Source organism: Camponotus floridanus, unplaced genomic scaffold (assembly GCF_003227725.1).
Source record: "Camponotus floridanus strain SB8 unplaced genomic scaffold, Cflo_v7.5 scaffold4, whole genome shotgun sequence".
NCBI classification, from domain to species: Eukaryota; Metazoa; Arthropoda; class Insecta; order Hymenoptera; family Formicidae; genus Camponotus; species Camponotus floridanus.
Window position 1 is genome coordinate 3,803,087 of NW_020229547.1, and position 22,883 is coordinate 3,825,969.

Genomic DNA, 22,883 nt, shown 5'->3' on the forward strand with positions numbered 1-22,883 from the left:
TATATAATTAGCATCATTTATAATTCACACTCAAATCTCGTAGTTTCAATGAATAACAATAAGAATAAAATTAATAACAATAGTAATAAAAGAAATTTAACGTCCAATTATTGTTGGCTCATCAGCCATAGCTATTTCTTCCGTAGGGGCTTTATCTCTCTTTCTCTTCCTTGAGAAAAGCATGAAGACCAAGCCAGACATTAAATTGCATAAAAATACGATCCATGCAAGAATAAGCGAATAATTATATTTTATTAATGCATTCTTTGGAAAGTTTTCGAAGACATGATTACTTTCATATTCGATTGAAGAAAGTAGCACTTGTATCACCACCATATTGCAAGCAGCTGAAAAAAGAATGAAGAAGGACACAGATGCATTAATTAAAGTTTTCTTATATATTTATATATAACGGGCCACTAAATAGCACAATTTTTTAACCTTTTAATTTTTTAATCTTTCAATAGCGATAAATCAGTAAAAAATCATCGTATTGAGATGAAATGATACTCAAATTAAAGCTTGAACATTCCTTTTGAAAACCAAGACAATCAAATTTGAATTACAAAAAATATTTTATAAAATGGCGGATTTTGGGAAAAATATATCTTTAACGTTTGGGAGAAATGGGAAACAAATTTCTTTTTGGAAAAGACTGTTGGATTGCTCAGGAAAATCGACTTTTGGGTATAAAAATGTATGAGTATTTTGAAGCTTATTTATTTCCTAACAAATCCATACTTTAATCAATTTTGTATGATTTTTTTTATATAGTTACATCGTTTTAAAAATGTTATAAAATAGATTTTTTTCTTGTAAAATCTGCAATTCAGAAATAAATTATCGTGAAAAACTTTTTCAAAAAGAAAATTAAAGTGTAGACAATAAAAAATTGATAAAATAGAGTATAGAATAGAAAATAATTGAAAGAGTAGAGTATAGAAAATTGATTAAAATATAGATTTGTTAGGAAATATAAATGAGCTTCAAAACTTATACATTTTTGTATCTGAAAGCCGATTCTCCTGAACAACGCAACAGTTTAAAAATGGGTAAAACAATTACCCATTTCTCAAAGTTTATCTTCATTCGTCTATCATTTTATGAAACAATTTTTTGTAATTCTCTGATTTCCTTGATTTTCAAGAGGAATGTTCAAGCTTTAATTTGCGTTGTTTTATCTCAATGCGATGATTTTTTACTGATTTACTTTATCGCTATTGAAAGATGTTAAAAAATTGTACTAAAATTTAGTAGTCCGTTTTTTTGCAGGTGTATAGATCAATGAAGAATTTTAATAAAACTTTCGACTCTCGCTCTTTTTCATTTGTGGTGATTATTCATAATAAAATCTGTTAATTCTTTATTATCCCAATTTGAATTTGAAAATATTTTACTCGATATAGATTAGATATTTATTACTGTACAATATTTTGTTAATAAAAATATGATGGGATATTCTAAGTCCTTTTTTATCGATAAAAGTATCTCTAAAAATAGCCAATCAAAAGTTTTATAAATTAGTAAATATTATTATTGAAATACACGAAATTAAAAACTGATTAAAAATTTATCACGGATTAAACTTATCATATAGCTAAAAAAATATTATGCAATGCTAATTACCAGTTATGAAGTGTATTCCTCCGGCTAGACGCTTAAACATATAGCGTGGATTTAGGAATGTGTAAATTGAAAAGAAGAAGCCCATCAACATTACGAAAAGACTGATTAAAGCAAATGAAACTTGAGTCTTGGCGTAACCTGAAAATACATAAATTGATCAAGCTAGACTGTGAATATATATTTAGGCTAGGTTCCGAAACTGACTCGGTACACATGAAACATTAAAAAAGATTTCTGATTGCTCCCGAGTTAGCAATCAGAAATCTTTTTGAATGTTTTCTTTGTAAAAGAAAGAAAGAAAGGAATTTTTCTCGATTTCTGAACCTAGCTTTAAATTTCATAGAATTACACATATCCATATATATATATATATATATATATATATATATATATATATATATATATATATATACAGGGTCTACCAAAAGTGTGGAAACCCCTAAATATCTCGGAAAATATACGTTTTATAGAAAAGTGTTTCCAACAAAAGTTGTAGGGTTTAAGAAGATCTATATACTGATTCTATCAGTTTGACCTTGGATGGCGTCGTCAAGGTCAGGTCAAGGTCACATTGACTTTTTTAAATGACACCCCCTACATTTGATTGCATATTCTTATAGCTTAATTCAAGAGCTTTCCAAAACACTATAATAATGTTCATTTTTATTAAGTACTTTGCGAGTTATGAGGGTTGAAATAATTTCTTAATTTTACATAAACCATAAAATATCTAGTAAACCATTCATTTTTCGATTATCTTACCTTCATACTTTTATGTACAAAATAATGAAAGGAATCAATTGGTGTAAAGAAAACATACAGTTGTTTTTAAGAAAAAATATGGAATTGTTAATTGCAAATTACATATTTTTTCTTAAAAACAACTGTATGTTTTCTTTACACCAATTGATTCCTTTCATTATTTTGTACATAAAAGTATGAAGGTAAGATAATCGAAAAATGAATGGTTTACTAGATATTTTATGGTTTATGTAAAATTAAGAAATTATTTCAACCCTCATAACTCGCAAAGTACTTAATAAAAATGAACATTATTATAGTGTTTTGGAAAGCTCTTGAATTAAGCTATAAGAATATGCAATCAAATGTAGGGGGTGTCATTTAAAAAAGTCAATGTGACCTTGACCTGACCTTGACGACGCCATCCAAGGTCAAACTGATAGAATCAGTATATAGATCTTCTTAAACCCTACAACTTTTGTTGGAAACACTTTTCTGTAAAACGTATATTTTCCGAGATATTTAGGGGTTTCCACACTTTTGGTAGACCCTGTATATATATATATATATATACAGCGTAGTCCTGAAATAGTTTGTCAAAATCAGGAATTGGATTGGGTTCGTCATAAGGATGAAAAAAGTTCCCATAAACGTTAGTTCAAAAATGCATCCTTCAGGAGTTACGACTCATTTAATTATTAATACTTAATTCAAAAAAATGGAAGGCCATGAAAGGAAAAAACTTAATTTTTATTTACAGAAGTTGTTGAAAATGTCCACAATTAACTAAAACATACGCTTTCATCCGTCTAACTATTGATTATCTAACACGCTCAAAGATTCCTGGTCGAGATTGTTGTGTTTTGAATTCTGTTGCCTCCATGCGCGGACAATAATATTGGATTATAATTGTAACAACAGATCACTCGATTAAGCTACTTATTGAACACATTAATTTAAAAAGCACAAATCATAGTAAGTACGATCAAAACTTTGAAAGTATTTATTTTTCGAAATTGATAATTAAATGAGTCGTAACTCCTGAAGGATACGTTTTTGGACTAACGTTTATTGAAACTTTTTTCATCCTTATGACGAGCCCAATCCAATCCCTAATTTTGACCAATGACTATTTCAGGACCACTTCGTATGTATATACATGTTTATGTACATGTATATGCATATTCTTGTATACGTATGTATATACATATATATATATATATATATATATATATATATATGTATATACTCATATAAATACATGCGCGTTCGCGTGCACTTGAATACGTGCGTGGGTGCATCATGCATGCGCGAGCGCGCGCGCGCGCGCGTGTGTGTGTGTGCGTGTGTTTATATGTATTGTAATGTAGCAATTATTTTTGGGTTTCTCCCCCAATATAATGAAGAATTAATCCGCTGCTGTGTGTGCGTCTTTTGCATATTTATCTATATTTGATTATTTATCTATATTTTTATATATATTTGTAATTAACGTGATTTAGTAATTTAATGATTTAATAACATGACGAAATATCATATGGGAGATTTTGGAGTAGAGCCATTGTCGTAAAAGCTACGATTGGAAAATAATTCTGATTGCAGATTAGAATTATTTTCCACTGTATTGATAGCTGGCAGAATATTTGATAAATGAATGTCCTAAGAATCCGAAGAAACTCTTGGGGTAAAAGTTGCTGAAAATACGTCCTTGCACAATCAAAATTCCTGCCAGTCGGGAAAATTAAAAACTGCCAGTGATAATAAATAACGGTCTATGAAGGCCGCGACACTGTCTAGAAAGCATCGGTTTTGAAAAGAAAAATATGATTTAGCGGTTTCCTTGTTTCTTATATTTTTTCTATTTAAAAAAAAAATGAATCCTTAACACTCTGGAAACAAACTATACATAGAATTTGTTTAGGAAAGTGATCCAATAATAAAGATCGAATAATAAAGATATGAAGCATTGTGTGTGTGTGTGTGTGTGTGCGTGTGTGTGTGTGCAGGGTGTCCTGTGTTAAACAGTCCAGCCAAATATTTCGAAAACTACCGGCTACAAAAATATTTCAAATAAGAGACAAAAATATTTTAAATAAAAATTTAGAGTTTGGAGAGGAAGAAAAGATAGAGATTAGTTTAATTTCAGATAGAAATGCTAAGATCATGTGAAAGTCAATTAAACGGAACAATCCAAAATTGTTTTGGTTGATTAAATTGATCGATTTTGCTTTGGCTGATCACCGGATCACCGACCGTTGTTTGGAGTTGTTCCTAAATATCTTATACGTACACACATACACACACATATGAGAAACACAGAGACTTACTTTAATAAAGAACCCCGAAGTGGTGTAAATTCGACCTCCGCGTGGTACACTTTAGATAATACTAACGCCCAGCGACTTAAATTATAGCAGCGTATATCTCGAATGGTTCTTGGCCAAATGGAACTTACAATTAGTATTATAGTGTTAAAGTTATAGCGTCTCGACATCGGCTATAAGAATGTACAATAAAAAATAAAGGTTTCAAAAAAATTCAAAGTGACCTTGATGTGATCTTCCCAAGATCAAGGTGAAACCAATATCATTATATGATAGGTAATTTGGTATCCTATAACTTTTGTATACAAGATTTTTTTCCAAAAACGTCATTTTTCAGAGATAATCCAGTATCCCAAATATCCCTTTTTGTTATTCTTATGTATATATACATGTGAACTGTACATTCAACTTCGAAGTTTCAGGTATCGTTATATAGGAAAAGGGGAAGAATAGTATAAGCATTGTTTTTCATTCACTAATCAAAGTTTGATAAGTGAACAAAATGGCACTAATGTGATTAAAAATTATTCCAAATTTGAAGTGCACGCAATTATCATTTTTGCAAAAAAGCATAAATCAGAGTGAGATTTATTGTAGGTTAATAAGTGTTTATGATCAAAATGTTTTAAGCTCAAAAGAAATATGTGTGTGATGCAACAAATTTAAAGATGATCGAACTCTGAGACACACACATATACGGGACCTGATATCCTTGCCGTAAATCTTGGATAACACAAAGAACTAATTTTTGTTTATGTGATCATAATTCTGGATTGGAAGATTACAGCAAACTTTCAAAGGTCATTTTTTCTTGTTTTTAAAAATATTTTCAAATGAGTACTCCCACTCAATGCCATTTCATATTATTTACAATTTTTAATCTTGCTCCGTGGAGGTTGAGGATGCCATCCTGCTCAAAAGATAGCTTTCATGATTCCATAAAATCTCTCTCTCTCTCTCTCTCTCTCTCTCTCTCTCTTCCTCTCTCTCTTTATCCGTTTTTAAAATTATCAAAGTGTATATATAGTAGATTTTTGATTCTGTATATGTGTATTTATATGTATATGTATATATGTACATATGTATGTATATATATATATATATATATATATATGTATATATAAATGACTTTCTTTTTTTATAAATATATTAATTTCAAAATTCTAGACATTTAATTAAATACTCACTCAATACTGTCATGTTCAAACTTGGATCTAATTGTATTTGCATCTCTGTCGGAAACATATCCAAATACTCGCATTCATCTGAAAAATAACAAAATATATACATATATATATATATATATAGATATATAATATATGTGCGTGTGTGCGTGTATGTGTGTGCGCGCGCGCACGTGTGCACTTGTGTATATACATGTGAGTGTGTGTATATGTGTGTATGTGTGTATGTGTGTAAACTAGAAATAAACTTATCAAATTTATTTATATAAAGAAGAATAATCTTTTAAATTCTTGGATTTTTAATTTTTAAACTATTAACATTTTGACTGCCATCTCATCTATAACTGGATGATGCGTGAATTTCCGCAAAAGTCCACTTACTCGTTTGTGAATGACGATTTCATTTACCTTGTTAAGAGTGTTAGGAAAGGGTCAGAAGTGTCCACCTCCGATTTTAATGAGTTTTGGATATGTTGTAGCCTAGGTCAAAAAGGAGACACATATTTTTTTATATGTACTTAAATGCCATTAAGAAAGTGAAACATCTTCTTGAAAAAAATCAGTTTTAAATTTAATCGGTTTCACATTTCTGTGTGAATACCATTGAAACAGTAAAAAATATAAAAAAAAGTTTCAAATAAATGTTCCATAGTTTTTAATGTACTTTATAACAATGCAATAAGATCATTCTAAAATATTCATTTTAAAATTCATTTTTTAACATTCCTTTTCCTCCAATTTATAAAAATTTTAAAATTTCTTTAAAGCAAAACGTAAAACATATATTTAATGCCAAATTCAACTATAAATGATAAAGTTGTATTTCAAAATCACATTTTTCAAAAATAAGTTAAAAATACCTCTATATCACTATATGCATGATAACCGTATGCGCTTCATCACGCTTACTATTCAAAAATTTTTTCTTTGCAATAAAATAATCATTAATAATAGCCAGTAATAAAAATAACCATTAATAAGTATCAATTAATAATTTATATGCTTACGCGCGTAAATTTTCATATTATATATTATAACAATTTTATATATTTTAGTTTATATATTATAGCAATGTTATATTATTATGTATTATAGTAGTAAATAATTCACCCATATAAGAAGAAAAATATATTTTCATCAAAAAATAGGACTACCCAAATAAGGAAATTTTTGACAAAATATCAATGTTAATAAGTACAAAAATTTGGTGTTATAAAATAAATAAATAGATAGATGTGCTTACTACCAAATAAGGTGATATTGACACAATTTTGTTTATAACATGCAGTGTAATGCGTATGCACTATTATGTTGAAAATGTAAATAATAGCACGACATCAAATGTGTTATGTTAAATATGTTATGTTAAATATATTATCGGTAAATATACCGAAAAGAGGATCCAATTAATTATCTTGATCTAGATACATATTTGTCCAGATTATGTCCTTGCGTAATATTTAACAGATTTTAGTTATTGCTCAGAGTTTATTAAACAGTTATTAATAAATGGATATCCTTTTCGGATATCATGTGCATTTAAGGAAATCAACATATATATACATTCTCTATAAATATTCTGTAGGAATATGCACATTTTATATAGAAATATTTATTATCTATTTATAGGTGTGAGATATAATGCTTTTGATTTCTTCTGTCTAATTTTATGAACATTTTAGATTGGTTTTATTTATTTGTAATTTTAAATTCTTTCTTTAAAATTGTGCTTCAAAATATGATAAATTGAATGCATGCAATCAAATACTCTCATCATGTTTTCTAAAAAAAATTTACTCTGACCCAATCCTCTCATTTAAACTGATCTCAATTTTTTAGAAACGAAATAATATTTTCGAAAAACTATTTATATCAAATAATGTCTCACTTCTAAAAAGTGGATTGGGTTAAGTTAGATTTTTTTAAGATAGAAGTGAAAAATCGGGAAGACTGTCATCCGAGAAGCTGTTGCGGCGACCTTTCCCATCAAAATATCCGGGCGCCTTAGAATGTAGGAGATAGGAATGCGATAATGTAAGGGAATTACAAAAGAGAGATCTCTTATTGGAGAACAGGATGCCTCTTCTCCCCTTCCTCCAGGAAGAAGGCTTCTAGAAAGGAGAAGATTGGAGTCAAAGAAGACCTCGGTCCTCTTGGAGGATCCTCTAGGACTCATCGTATAAGACGGGTTGTAAACGACGATGAGAGGTCCTTCTCAATGAAAATGGAAGAGAACGAATCATTCTCGGCCTAAAAGGCCTTAAAGAGATGATCCGTCCTCCTTGATCGGGATGGTAAATCGATGGGAAGTCTCACACTTCCTCACTAGGTCATCTAGTAGGAGCTGCGTAATACATACCTCCCCTTTCGCAAAAAAAAGGTGAAGTGTGGGGAGGGAAAGGACTATGTTCTTGCCTGTCCATGTATTCAATTTACCACGTTTTGTTATTGTGGATATATCTTTCTTTAGAACATAAATTGAATACGTGGATAAGAGAGGAGCTCTTTTATTATATAATGTTTTATTATATAATGTTTTATTAATGTTTTATTATATAATGTAAATCTTGTATTCATATTCACATTATATAATAAAAGTGCCGTTAGATTTTTTATTACGGCTTTAATTTCTGAAATGTCTGTAATTGAATCTGAAATGTCTGTTTACTTGACGTGAAATGATGAGCTTGATAAGTCGTGATCTATATATAGGCAAAACTGTCGACAAGCCGAAAAGTTTTTATCTACTTGACGTTATGACATTATTATTGCTGCGTCGCTTGATAGCCACAGATCATATGCATACCGACATCATTAGATTATACTTTGTAAAGTTACAAGCTTATAAGAGGATTTTAACAATTAAGAAAGATATTCTACACAAGAACAACTTGTGTAAGTAAATATTAATTTTTATTTTTCTATATAGCAGAATTGTTGCAATAGCAGAAATTTACTTTGATCAATTGTAACTAAAAATTAAACTGGGTTTGAATATGTTCCTTTTTCAATATCAAAAAAAGTTATTTTCAAAAAATTATTCTTCTAAAAAGAAATTAGTCTTCCAAAAAGTTTTGACATTTCACTCGGCAAAATTTTAAATTAAAAAAATCTTTAAAAAATCTATTCATATATATAAAACCATTAAAATTATTTTTCTTTATTTTACAAATTAATAGATAATTATAAAAGATCCTTTAAAATATTAATCATATATCATATAATTACATATGTATAAAATTAATTATCGCATGTATAAAATCAAGTTAATTTTAATCTTCTTAAAAAATATTTTTATTATATTTTGTGAAAAAATAAATCATACTCACCATAACGCACTAAATTCGTAGAATTTTTCGGTTTGGGTTCCAATCCAATGGTACAACTTCTCCAGAGACCCGTGCGTCTATAAATCAATCTTCTACCAATTTTAGCACCTCCCAAAGGTAAACCATGATTATCTGGTGATTCGAGTGTGAACCAATAATCAGTTCCTATAGCCACAGACCATATGCATGCTGACAATCCCACAAGGGCAGTACAACCCAAAAGAAGTCGCCTTTCAAAAATAACCTAGTAAAAAAGTATTAATACAATATTTATACGTTCTTCTCACTTTCAGCGAATATTAATATTTGTGAATAAATTCACATAAATATGAAACATCCTAAAAATATCTTAAAAATTTTTTGAAATATCTATGACAAAAATGATAGATAGAAATTTAATAAAAAATTAAGACATAAATATCCATATCAAATTAAAAAAATAAATTTAATTAAAAAATGCATACATATAAAAATAATCTTTTTATATAATAATTTTTATGTAACTTATTAACTATATAAAAATATATGTGTACACACACACACACACACACACACACACACATACACACACACACACACACATATATATATAATATATAATATATATAATGTATCAATAAAATATGTATAATATTTTAAATATATATATATATAATATTTATATATATTTATATATATAAATATATATATATATATATAATATATAATATTTTAATCATATATGTTACATATTATCAAATATTTAAATGTTCTTGTAAACATAATTTTTTTTACAATCAAATTTTTATCATTCAAATACAAAATATTATAATGTAACTTCATATCGATTGACAATTTAATAAATGATATTAATTATTTTTTTGAAAGAAAAATCTCAAACTTCTATAAAATGACACAACAAATGAATATGTGAAAAATTAAACTATCTAAATGAAAAAATATTATAATTACTAGAAATAAAGTATGCATAAAAATCTAAGATAAGGAATTCCGAACTTAAAAACAAAACTGTTTAAATATAAAATAATGCTACAAATAATTGTAAATGAAAAAGCTTTTAATAAAAATTTTTTTTAATAGAAACTTTTTGAAACAGCTGAAAAGAGATCATCCGAAAAACAAATTTCTCAAACAAAAAAACCTACATTTTAAACGTAAAACATATATAATAACAACTGCACATGCTTTTGTCTGACATATCATTCTTGAAGATGATCATGTGATTCTGCGATTTCTTATTACACTCGAATATGAGATGCTAGATTCCTGAAAAACATTGACACAGAATTTCAAACTAAAATTTGTTTAGCTTTTAAGAAAATAATAAGAGATTTAATCGTGAGAAGTATATAAAGAAATGCAACATTTAAAATTATATTTATATTCAGGCTAATTTCCTTTAATCTTTTTTATTTGATTTATGCGTATATATTCGCGAGTATAAAAATTTATTCAAATTTAATCAAGCAAAGTAAGAGTAAATTCAATATATATTGTAAAGATTAAATTAGATAACATAGGAATTTAGTATAGAAATTTTTTGTTGCACTACTAATGTATTACGCACTAATAAATAAATTGTATTGTTCCTTAAATCATCTCTTATTCTTTTTTATAATATAAGGCCTAATTTAATCTTAATTTTTTTTCTATAATATTTTTTTTAATTCTTTGATTTTATTCCACTTTTTGACTTTAAATAGGCACACTTGCTATAAATAGCTATCATATATAGCTAAATTAATCTGTTTATATTATTATTAATCTCTAGTAAGCGAATAATTCGATAACTTGATATAGAAATTTCTTGTTATGGCAGCTTTCTAACAAATTATGCACTAGTTATGCACTAGTTACGCACTAGTTTGATCTAATCACTTTGTTAACTCATTATTATTAATAATAATAATAATTAATAATAATTTCTAGATGACAAAATGCTAACAATTTGCTAACAGTATATTATCAAATTCAATTATGATTTTACAGCAGATCCAGCAATACGATTTATCATATTGATTGGTTATCTGGAAATATAGATACAATAGAACTAGATATTATAAGTTATATTATATAAATTTTAATTGTGTTTTACTGTTATTTTTTTGAGACTGCAGCACATGCTCAATTTTTGCCGTATTTTGCCATCATGCCGTGGTTGTAGATGAACTTGATAATTGATGATATTTTACTGATATAGCATGCTCATTGTCAGTGTTGACATATTGTGCCGATATGCTTGTGATATAATGTTTAAGATCTATCATTTTTATGTTAAAAACTTCTAATTAAATTTTATAGCACTTTTTATAGCATGTTATGATACAGAGATTGCTTGTTTTCTGCTTCATTTTTGTCGACATTAACTGAGGCAACAGATCATGCGCGATTATTACCGGAATTCTATTCTATTAACATAATATACAGCGTATAATTTGCAATAATTGATTTAATTTAGAATACTGATCTTAGCAGACTTGTCTATCTAAATAAATGTATGCACTATATTTTTTATTGTTGTTTTTCACACGTTTTATAGCAATCGAATGCTTTTGTGCTACTTTTTTTTGTTATATACATACAACACTGTGCAATAGCGAGTATCTACATAAGATGTTTTCCAACAAACAACACAAACGATACAAAATTGACACAGGAGCTTTCTTATAAAACGATATAACGATATAAGTCGGTCCAGCTGTGAAGCAAAGTCGAAATAATTGTGTCGAAAATCGTAATTATCAATTATAATAAATTAAAAAATTTTTTTATTTGCAGCAATGGACGTTACATAAACAAATATATTTTCCCTGTTGTTTAATATATGTAATTCTGTAAATAACTTTGTGACTTATTTTCTATATTTTAGTTGCTATAAATCTTTTAAACTAAATAATATCAAAATGAAGTGTAAACATTGTGAAAAAACAATATAATTTAATAATGTTGCATAGCATGCATATTTTATTGGAAAAGAAATATTTGTAGATATTAAAAATAATTATAATTTATTTGCGGAACGTAACATATAAAATAATATATATATATATAAAATCTTAATTAATTACAATTATTTTCGAAGAGAAATAAAATAAAAAGTATAAAAATTGTAATTTTTATATGAATAAATTACGATTGTTAGATAAGAAAAATAATAGATATTAGATCTTGAGAATCTGATGCTCTAGAAACAAGAGAATCTTATTAAAAACATTCATATTAATTTTGTATAAAATTAATATAAATATAGAAAAACTATGAAAATTGCACTTTATCAGTACATGACTTCGCAATTCTTTTAAAAATTTTCAATATCTTTTTACATATTATTATATTTTGTGAAATTTATATGAAAATTTATTATATTAATATATTAATTTCATGAATATTGATATAGTTTCTAAAGTGTGTTAGCAGTTTCAGTTTTTATTTATTAATATATATTTATTAAAATTTTGTATTTTTTTATTCTGTATTTAGTAATTGATATTTATTATTCTGTCTTCTTAACTTCTAAGTAGATTTCTAATTATTCATTATTTCATAAATTTTTGTTCATGTTAAAATATCATGAAATATGCTATATAGTTTATATATGCCAGCATTTAATATTAAGTAAATATTTAAGATCTATCTAACTTAAATAATATCTGTTTCCAACTAAATTCTTATTGTATATGTACTGTACCTGATTGTACAAAGCCTTCATTCGATTTGCCATGTCCACTTCTGTTTCTCTCTGCTTCTTGGTAACAATTCAAGAATGCGTCGTGCAATAATCTGGCACGTGCAATAAGTCGATAATGTCTGCTACGACGTTCAACGACGTTCTGCAAGTGTTTATATCTTAACTTGGACCAACAACCTGGCAACATAGAAAAAGGTCAGATGCATAAGAATACATTTTTATATTTATGAGATTGATGCAAAAGATTTGTCATATTTCTTAAATAAAATTGAAAATAGAATAATGTATAAAATATTTCATTCATTTATCAAATTAATAAATTTAAGAAAAGTCCACTAAATCATTCTAACTTTGAAATAAGATCTAGTTTAAGAGTTTATCAAACATCATTCTAACTTTGAAATAAGATCTAGTTTAAGAGTTTATCTTCCTAAAATAAAATCATATTTTAGGCAAAATTTTGGATTTCATTTTGGCTTCAATAATAAATAGAAGAAAGATAATGTTCCTAAAAAATTGTAAAACACTCACATATAAATTGTTATATTTGCGGTTTAAAATTTTCATCTATAATTAACAATAATTTCATCTATAGTTTACAATAATTATAGTTTGATTAGTAAAAGAAAAATATTAAGAAGAAAAGAAATTCTGTTGTTCTTTCTTTCATTTTATTATTTTTATGTTTATATTTTTATGTTTTCATTATATTTATTTTTCATATTTTATATTTATTATGTTTTTAACCCGTTCAGACCCTATGTACACAATTATGCACAAAAACTTTAAAATCATGTGAAATAGTTATTTTTTAGAATTAGGTTCCCTGTGATCTCTCGGTGAAAAAAAAAATATATATACATATATATCTCGAAAAAAAAAAAAAAAAAAAAAAAAATATATATATATATATATATATATATATATATATATATATCGTCGTTTTAAATCCTTAGCATCAATAAAAATTAATTTAATAATGTTTTACATTACAGAAAAAATTCAAGTCTGAATGGGTTAAATTATTGTTTTCTTTATATAAAAAAGACAAACAACTTTACAATTCTGAAAGACATTTTTGATATTTGACATTGTATTTTCTTCCATATTTTTCTGCAAAATTATAGTTTTTCAAGAGATACAGTTGTAAGAATCAAATAATTATTACAATTATTTTTATAAAAATAATATAAAAAGAATCGAAAATGCTGTACAATTATATGTTTTCTTAGTCACTAATAATTGCGTCTTTCTCAACACTTGTCTAAGTATTAAATATTTTTCTTTTTAAAAAATTATTATTTATGATTTGTGATAATTTAATTATTTAGAAATGTATCTATTGTACTTTATTTTATTTTTTTAGATATTTATACGTTTCTTTAATTTTATGAAAAAGTAGAATTAATTAATGTAAAGTAAACTTTGATACTTTATATATATTTATATATATTTAATATTTGATTTGATATTTGATGCTTTAATATTTTAATATTTTATAAAATAATATTATATAAAAATATTTTATAATATAAACATAAATCATAAATAATTTTTATATTAATTCCTAGAAACAAATGATATCTGTAGTGCATCCAAAGATTCTATATTTTTAAAGTGTAATTAACAACTTTGTTTTTGAGATAAATACTACGCACCATTCATTTTCACTTCCTTTATTCCAACAAGAAATATTTTTAAGTAATTTTTTTGAGTGTTACATTATAACTGCACTCTTTGAAATTTTCATATTTCATTAGATACTGATATTTATGATCAATATTACAATATTACAATATTACATTTTATATTATATGTTAATTATATATACACACACACATATATATATATATATATATATATATATATATATATATAGACTATGTTCTATTTTAAATACCGTAATATCTCGAAAACAATGCATTTAAAAAAATGTTCTAAATAAAAGTAGTAGGATTTGGAGCAAGAGAAAGGATATTAATTTGACCGTGAGTATAAATAAGCCTATGTGAAAGTTAATCTAGTTTTTTTAATGGAATTATTCTATATTTTACCTGTAGAAATCGATTCATCACAATATATTCCGTGTAAAAGTTTTAAGGATGGGATAGCCAAAATTGAATATATATATATATGATATATTGATAGACTGTCAGCAGATCTATGAATTTTATTGATATATTACTGTACTAAGCAAAATGCATACAATATGTTAGCAAATTAGCAACAGATTTATACGAAAATTATTAACAAATTATCAACTATATTCGTATCACTTATGTTTGTATTAGCCTTGTGATTTGCCAGCAGAATCTGCTTACAAATTTTATAGCAAATTAGCAGCAAAAACTGAATAAAATTTACATGCGTGGAATTGACAGCAAATTAGCGATAGAAATCAGCAAAATTTGCAGTTATTTGTTGCTGGATGAAATATTACTTTCTGCTGAAATATTACGCGTATTATGTTTACTAGGATAATTAAAATGTTTCTTGCTATTTGGATAATAAATCACCTTATTTTAGGACATAAAGAATTCAATGATAATATTGTACTGCAGTGCTATTTGAGCAACCTTGTGGCAAAATGTGAAATTTTACGAAAATTTATCTATGTTATGTTTGTTTATCTTTGTTAGAATATATATACTGAAACTGCAACCAATCTAAACATAACAAAAGTGTTTCCAACATTCTATCATTGTTTAAAATTGTTTATTTGCTGCGATACGCGATGGTATGAGATACACACACACACACACACATACGTATATATAGTACATACACACACACACACACATAAGTTGCAGTTATGCTATACATAATTGATACATGCGTATCACGGTGAATAAACAAACAACAGCAGATATATGTTAGAGACTGCAAAAATCAATTTTTTTATGGTTTATCTATAAGAAGAATCCGAGTGTTGAGGAGAAGGACCGAAGTACACATAGAAGATATTCTATTTTGTATTCGTTGCATTCTCTCCCGCTCGTACGTAACGAGAGACAATGCTATGTTTCATGCAAGCGAGAGAAAACGCAAAATGCACGGAGCAAAGTAAGCGTATATCTTTATACTCCTTAAATAAAGACAAACGCACGATTTAGATACATCATATCTATGACTCTTCTAGTATATATGTTCTAAGGTGTTTATGAAATGATACAACTGCGATGTTTTAAAGGTAGCATTTTGAAATTCACTATCAATACTGAAAATTTACACTATACGTAACATGAACTTGTAAACTTCCAGTACTGAACTTATAGACTTCCAAAACGCAGCCAAATTTCTACATTAGAGGATTTTGTATCATAATACCTCTGTTCATACTATGTGTAGAAGCATAATAAAAACATTTTCTATATATTTAAAATCGAAACTATCAATTAAGATTATTAAAAAATTAGTTGATCCGACCATTACTGAAATTCTATAATCCGAGATATTTTCAACTGAGCAGTTTGCATATAGATATGCCATATGGTATGCCTCACTCTTACTACACATGATTATTGCGCATGACTTGGCACATACATAATACACTATTGTGCTTCTTGATAAGCTTTTTGCTATCTTGTTTTTTATTTAAATATGAAAATCCTATATTTAGAATTTTTTAAGTAAAATATTCTACTTCGAAAAATTTTAAAGAATATCGATTATTAAGTAAAAATATATTAGATATATAAATTTAAAAAATTAAGGAATTAATTGTCAATTATTAAGATATTAAAAAATTTTTGGTGTATAAATCATGCTCGAAATATTGTTTGTTATACTTAATATAAATGTACAAGAATATCAATAATGAATAAAAATGATATACGTAATACATATTTATTCAATTAGACTTTTCTCACATTTTACATCATTTACATTTTTATATATGTTAAAGTTTCTCTTGCATTTTACACACACAACATTATTTACATTATATATTAATTTAAAAATTTCTTAATAATTAACTTTTGACATTATAAAAATAAGTTTTTATTCAATTCGATATTTTTTAAATTTTAGAATAAAATGTTGAATGTTTTGTTTAAAAAACTTAAGACGACCTCATATTTAAGATAAAAGAAAAAAAAACAAAATACACACACACACACACACACACACATATTATTGTATTATATGTATGTATTCTTTAATATCATTCAATTTTTATTTAAGGGATTATATCTAGTCATAAAAGTAAAAAAAAAAGATTTTTGTTTTTACATTTTCTTGAAGTATATCATATTGAAAATATTTTCTAAAAATTTCAAATTAATCGGATGCAAATTGATGGAGTTAGAAGTGTATATTTCATGAAGCGCCAGAATGTATAACTTCGTTTAAACACGACTATAAAGCTTTAACTCTGATGTTTTGTGAGGACTAATATATAAAGCAATATATAAAGAGTTAAATAAACTAAAATTATATGGGCTCGGAATAAATGATTTCGTGTAAATTAAAAAATCTGCATTTTATTTAAGAGTAAACTTGACACAAATCTTAAACGTGTTTTTCTCGAAATCACTCTTTCAAAGTCCGTGTAAGATATTTCGAAAACCGTTACACTGATTTGCTTGAAATTTTACAGGCTTCTTCTACATATGAAAACCTAGTAGATGAACGAAGAATTTTGTTGTTTAATAGATACTTTTTTTTACTTAATAAAAAATAAGCGATTTTTAAGTCGAAAAAGAATATCTTAGTGTCAAATAGCTGCTATTTTGTCCCAAAACAATTTTTCGATTAATCAACAATCCTTCGATTTTTCCTTCGTTCATCTACTAGACAATTTTATGCATTAACTACAGTTTATCGAATTTTTGATATCAGATGAATCAGCTTCAAATAGCACTGCTCACCGCGCAGCGCTTTTTAAACAATATCCGAAAGAATAATTATAACTTTTACATTTTTATATTTTATTTAAAAAATATATATAATAATATATATATATATATATATATATATATATATATAATATACAAGGTATCGTAACATGTGGGATCCGCTTCAGGGATGGCTAGGGGGCACACCAAAAAAGTTCATATTAACATGTGTTCTATTTGATCTTATTACAAAGTTACAGGACGTTTGAAATGGATAGGTCGTGGAGAACCTATTGCTTGATCTGCTCGTTCCTCAGATTTAAATCCATTAGATTTTTATCTATGGGGCCACTTGAAGACAATTGTGTATTCTGCACCCATTGCCAGTGTTGAAGTTCTATGTGCATGTATACAAGAAGCTTGCCAACAGATCCGACATACACCTGGAATATTTGAAAGAGTGCGATAGTCGACTTTGATACGGCGACTGCATGCTTGCATTCAGAGCGGCGGTAGCTATTTCGAGCACCTTATATGAATGTAATCGGTTGCCAGTTATTTAAATATTAAACGTCCTGTAACTTTGTAACAAGGTCAAATAGGACACATGTAATATGAACTTTTTTCATTGTTGGTGTGCCCGCTACCCATCCCTGAAGTGAGTTCTACATGTTACGATATACCCTATATAGTGTCTATTATGGTTATCCATATATCAAGAATAATAAAAAAATAATTTTTTCATTATGAATTATATTTACCATTATCTTGAAGATGGATGATACATATTATAGTCTAAAATGATGTTCATATAATGGCAGAGCAGAGCATCTTCTGAAATAATCAACAAACCCAATATTTATTTTTCAATAATACATATTAAAATAATTTATGCAAAATATTTTATAAACTCTTCTTATCTCTATTGATTTTTTAATAATTCTATCTTAATTTTTTTTATAATGAAGAAGATCCATTTATATAGGAAAGATATATTATCTTATTTACAAAAATAAAAATAATATTAAAATATAAATATAAATATAATAAAATATAAATATAATAAAATATAAATATAATATTAAAAAAGCATAAATAAAAAAATTCAATACATATATTTCTTCCCTGAAATTATAAACTTTATTTCCGAAAATATTTTGGAATAATTGTGCATACATAAAAGGGCAAAAAAAGCATAACATAATTTAGAATATAAAATTATATATAGAATAGTCTACTCTATCTGATAGTCTACTTTGTCTAAGATATTTCCGCTATTTGTTTAAACAATAAGTAAGAATTCAGAAGAAGTTTACGGCTTCAATATTGCAATAGTTTAGTAGTAAATAAAGGAGATTTAATTTTTTTATATTGAAATGACTATTTTATAATTCTATAGAATAGAAATTTCCAAGAAAAAAATATAGAGTACTTGTATTTTAATACTACAGTAGTTCTCCGAGGTATTTTAACTTTTATATTAGCAATCTCACGATGCTTAACTTGTCGTCTAACTGCAGATTTACCTATTAAAATCAATATATGAAAAAAAAGAAAATAAAAAAGAAATACACACATATTAAGTTCACAATAATTTATTTCATCGAAAATACAATGTATAATATATAACATGTATTATAAAACATATTCGATATAATGACTATTTGTATTGATTATAATTTTTTGTATCGCTGAATCATATGTTTTATTATTTCTGCATTTATTATAATATATGTTTTCATTATCTATTATATCATTTTTTTCTATTAAATTCTAAAACAAGTATAAATTCTAAAACAAGTCTTAGAAACAAGCATTTGTTGTATTTTTGTAATTCGTATTTATCATAATTTTTTATTATTAATATCAATAATTTGTTGATAATATCATATTTTTTTAATGTTTTCTAGATGAGAAATCAAGTAGCATTATATCGAAGAAACAAAATAGCCATAAATATAATTCTCCATGTCCTCTCTATCAATCAGAATAAATTTTATTTATTGTAAAGTTAATATAAGAACGGAAAATTGTAAACTTATAAAATATGCAAATAATGTAGAACTCAAAAATTCAAATTGCCATATTTATTTGTATCAATCTTAATCGTTAATAATTGTTTAATAAACAATAAAATAAAAGTTTTATAATTTTAGAAAAAAACTAATATATATAACATAATATATATAACAATATATGTAATTAATATATGTAACCAATTTTTCTGGTAGCATGCGTTCCTTTATATTTTAAATTATCTTTATTTTTGTAAATAAATAATATTTTTCTTAAATAAGTTGATTCTCTTCTCTATATAAAAAAATTAAGAATTATTAAATCATTAAACAGTTAAAATCTTCCTAAAATTTCCGGAATCATCACCTTAATATAATAATATATGTTAAATGCAAAATCATATTTCTTATATCTTACATACTCTCTACTTATATACTCTCATCGTAATTTAAAAATTACTGAAATTTAACTTTTTTTATAATATAAGAGACTATTGATTTTAAATCATAAATGAATATTAATTAATACTTCCTCTTTTACAATATCAAGATAATTAGAAAAAAATTAAAAAAAAAAATGATCATTAGAGACATGTGTTAATGTAAATAATTAACTGTAAATACTTAACCTGTTGACATTAATTTTTTTTATTAATATATAATAAAAAGAAATTCAATATTTTGACTTCAAAATTGTTGACTTGAAAACTTATGCTATAACTCAGTTATATAATAGCTGATTCTCTCTGACAAACAAATTTATTATGCCAGAAAATTCTCTTTGATCAAATTCCTTGGAAAAAATAATATAGTGAAATTTTATTAGAATATATGTTTACGAGTTTGGAAACATAATATTTTTGTAAAATAAAGTAAAAATTTAATATATGTAATTTAATAAATTTAATATATATTTGGTCTAAATAAATATAATAAAATTTTTAAAAAATGGATACAGAATATAATTACTATGTGATGGAATTGTTGGTATGAAATTTAATTCGAAAAACGAAAGAATAAGTGATTAAAAATCGAAGTTTTCTGATATTTATTTCGTACAATATGAAGACAACTACTAACTTTCAAAAAATATATGAGTATATTCCAAATCATGATAGTTGGAGAATGGAAACATCTTTTAGTATATATATGTGTAAGTATAAATGAGTATGTGTGAGCGTGTGTAAGCGTATATGATCGACATCAATGTCAATTACCTGACATTTAAGAAAACTAACGCGAGTATAATGTATTATCGAAAAGTATTTCATAAAAAGAAATAATAAATAGGGTCAATGTAAAAATAACTTTAAATTAGATTTAGAAATGCAATACAATCACATCATTTTAGAATTTCTATGTTAGCTAATGTGAAATTATTCGATAAATTAGAGTTTTGTTTAAACAGATAGAATTGGATATATACATAGTAGATCGTGTATATATATATAAGCAAACAAATTATAACTCGATATTATATTAATATAGTAAAGTTTTATTAAATTATAAAAATGTATATTGTAATGAATATGTGTTAATATTATTTAATCGTTCAAATACTAAAATGATATTCACACAATTAATATTTCAAAGAAATGTAAATATTAATTTAAATTGTATTTTTAAAACAATATCTAATATTTATATATTAATATTTTATAATCTAATATTTATATATTAATATTTGAATAAAAATTTGAAAATTGTAATCTAACTTTTTAATTTATTTAAGATTATTACTATGATAGAACCATATATTAAATTACTGAAGATTAAAATCAACAGCATTCAGGTATTTTTGCAACTTATTGTACACGTTTCTAATAAATTTAGATACAAAAACTTTTCTAAAAAATATAAAATTAAAATGCCAAATAATTTATTTTAATTATGAAATATTTTTAAAATAAATATTTTTTTTTATGAAATAACTAAAATTTTGCTTTTATTTAATCTTGTTTTATAATTTTTAACAAAATCTAAATTACTAATTTGTTAAAATATTTCAATTAATAAATAATATAATTTATAATATTTCAGATGTAATAATGATTTTTTTATATTTTTATGAAGATTCTCGTTTTATAAATAATATATTTAATATCTTAAAAATATTAATACATTACTTGTATATAATATTTTCCATATAAATAAATATTTTCAATTATCCATATGAAATTATTAAAAATAAAAAGTGTTTATATAAAAAATTTATATAAAAATAATTTTATTTAAGAGGAAAAATATGGCAATTTAATTTAATTTTTTGCAACAACTACTTATTGAAATTTCAAGCTTACCATTTTTAAATCAAAATATACATCTTAATTTTTATTATGTATTTGAAGATGAATTCATTAACAAACTATATATAAAACGTATATTTAAATAAATCTTATTTAATCAAACATTTATGAGATTTTCATGATAATAAATATATTGTCAATAATTAATACATTCTATTAATTAATTAGGTTTTTGATATTAAATAATTATCATACAAATACAAATCATCAAAAATATATAAGCCAAAAATTTTACAAGATTGCCAGCGAATTATAAATAATTGCTGCCACCTATGTGAAATAATAAATTTATTATTGATTGCTATTTATTGCCATTTATGCAATATTTTATAATATTTGAATGAATTTATTTTCTATAACGTATTCCGATATTATGTTAATATATATTAAAGATGTAACATATTAATTACAACTATTTTTGAAACATGTTTTACATATATGCATTTTTTATTTATGTAATAATATATAAGTGAATATTTTTAAAATAATTAAAAAATCAATTTATAAATTTTAATAAGGGAATCTTTTAGAAACATTTTGTTAAATTAATACTTAAAAGCATTTGTTAAATTAACAAATATTAACCGGAAAAATATATAATCTAATTTTTTGACATTTTTCACATTTTTGTCCCTAAAGTTAAAATAAATTCTGAACTAATCATTTTTAGACACACTAACAATTTTTAGACTACAGTTTTTTTATAGATGATAAAAACTACATTGACTATACACCCAACTGTGGAACCTATTTAAAAAAGAGCAGTTTAAAAAATTATATTTTGTAACTGTATAAAAATGCATAAATGCAACAAAAGTGTAAAACCAAATAAGCA

At 25.1% G+C, this 22,883-nt stretch overlaps 2 protein-coding genes across 5 annotated transcripts in view; both read right to left on the reverse strand.

Moving 5' to 3' along the window:
* LOC105259572 (transmembrane protein 114) overlaps window positions 1-22,883 on the reverse strand; it is a 25,113-nt gene continuing 2,230 nt past the window's right edge. For 2 of the 4 annotated variants that reach the window (XM_025411537.1, XM_025411538.1), the window contains exons 2-7: window positions 18,489-18,561; window positions 12,893-13,069; window positions 9,205-9,448; window positions 5,879-5,956; window positions 1,627-1,764; window positions 1-347 (exon numbers count right to left, since the gene is read on the reverse strand). In XM_025411537.1, coding sequence (XP_025267322.1) covers window positions 97-347; window positions 1,627-1,764; window positions 5,879-5,956; window positions 9,205-9,448; window positions 12,893-12,925 — 744 coding nt within the window. In that variant the 5' untranslated portion in view covers window positions 12,926-13,069; window positions 18,489-18,561 and the 3' untranslated portion in view covers window positions 1-96. The remainder of the gene's footprint in view (window positions 348-1,626; window positions 1,765-5,878; window positions 5,957-9,204; window positions 9,449-12,892; window positions 13,070-18,488; window positions 18,562-22,883) is intronic. The other 2 variants (XM_025411536.1, XM_025411539.1) reach the window with 1 other exon arrangement.
* Window positions 18,491-22,883, reverse strand: part of LOC105259595 (trypsin beta) — a 10,058-nt gene continuing 5,665 nt past the window's right edge. The window contains exon 7 of the mRNA XM_025411492.1: window positions 18,491-18,561. Coding sequence (XP_025267277.1) covers window positions 18,491-18,561 — 71 coding nt within the window. The remainder of the gene's footprint in view (window positions 18,562-22,883) is intronic.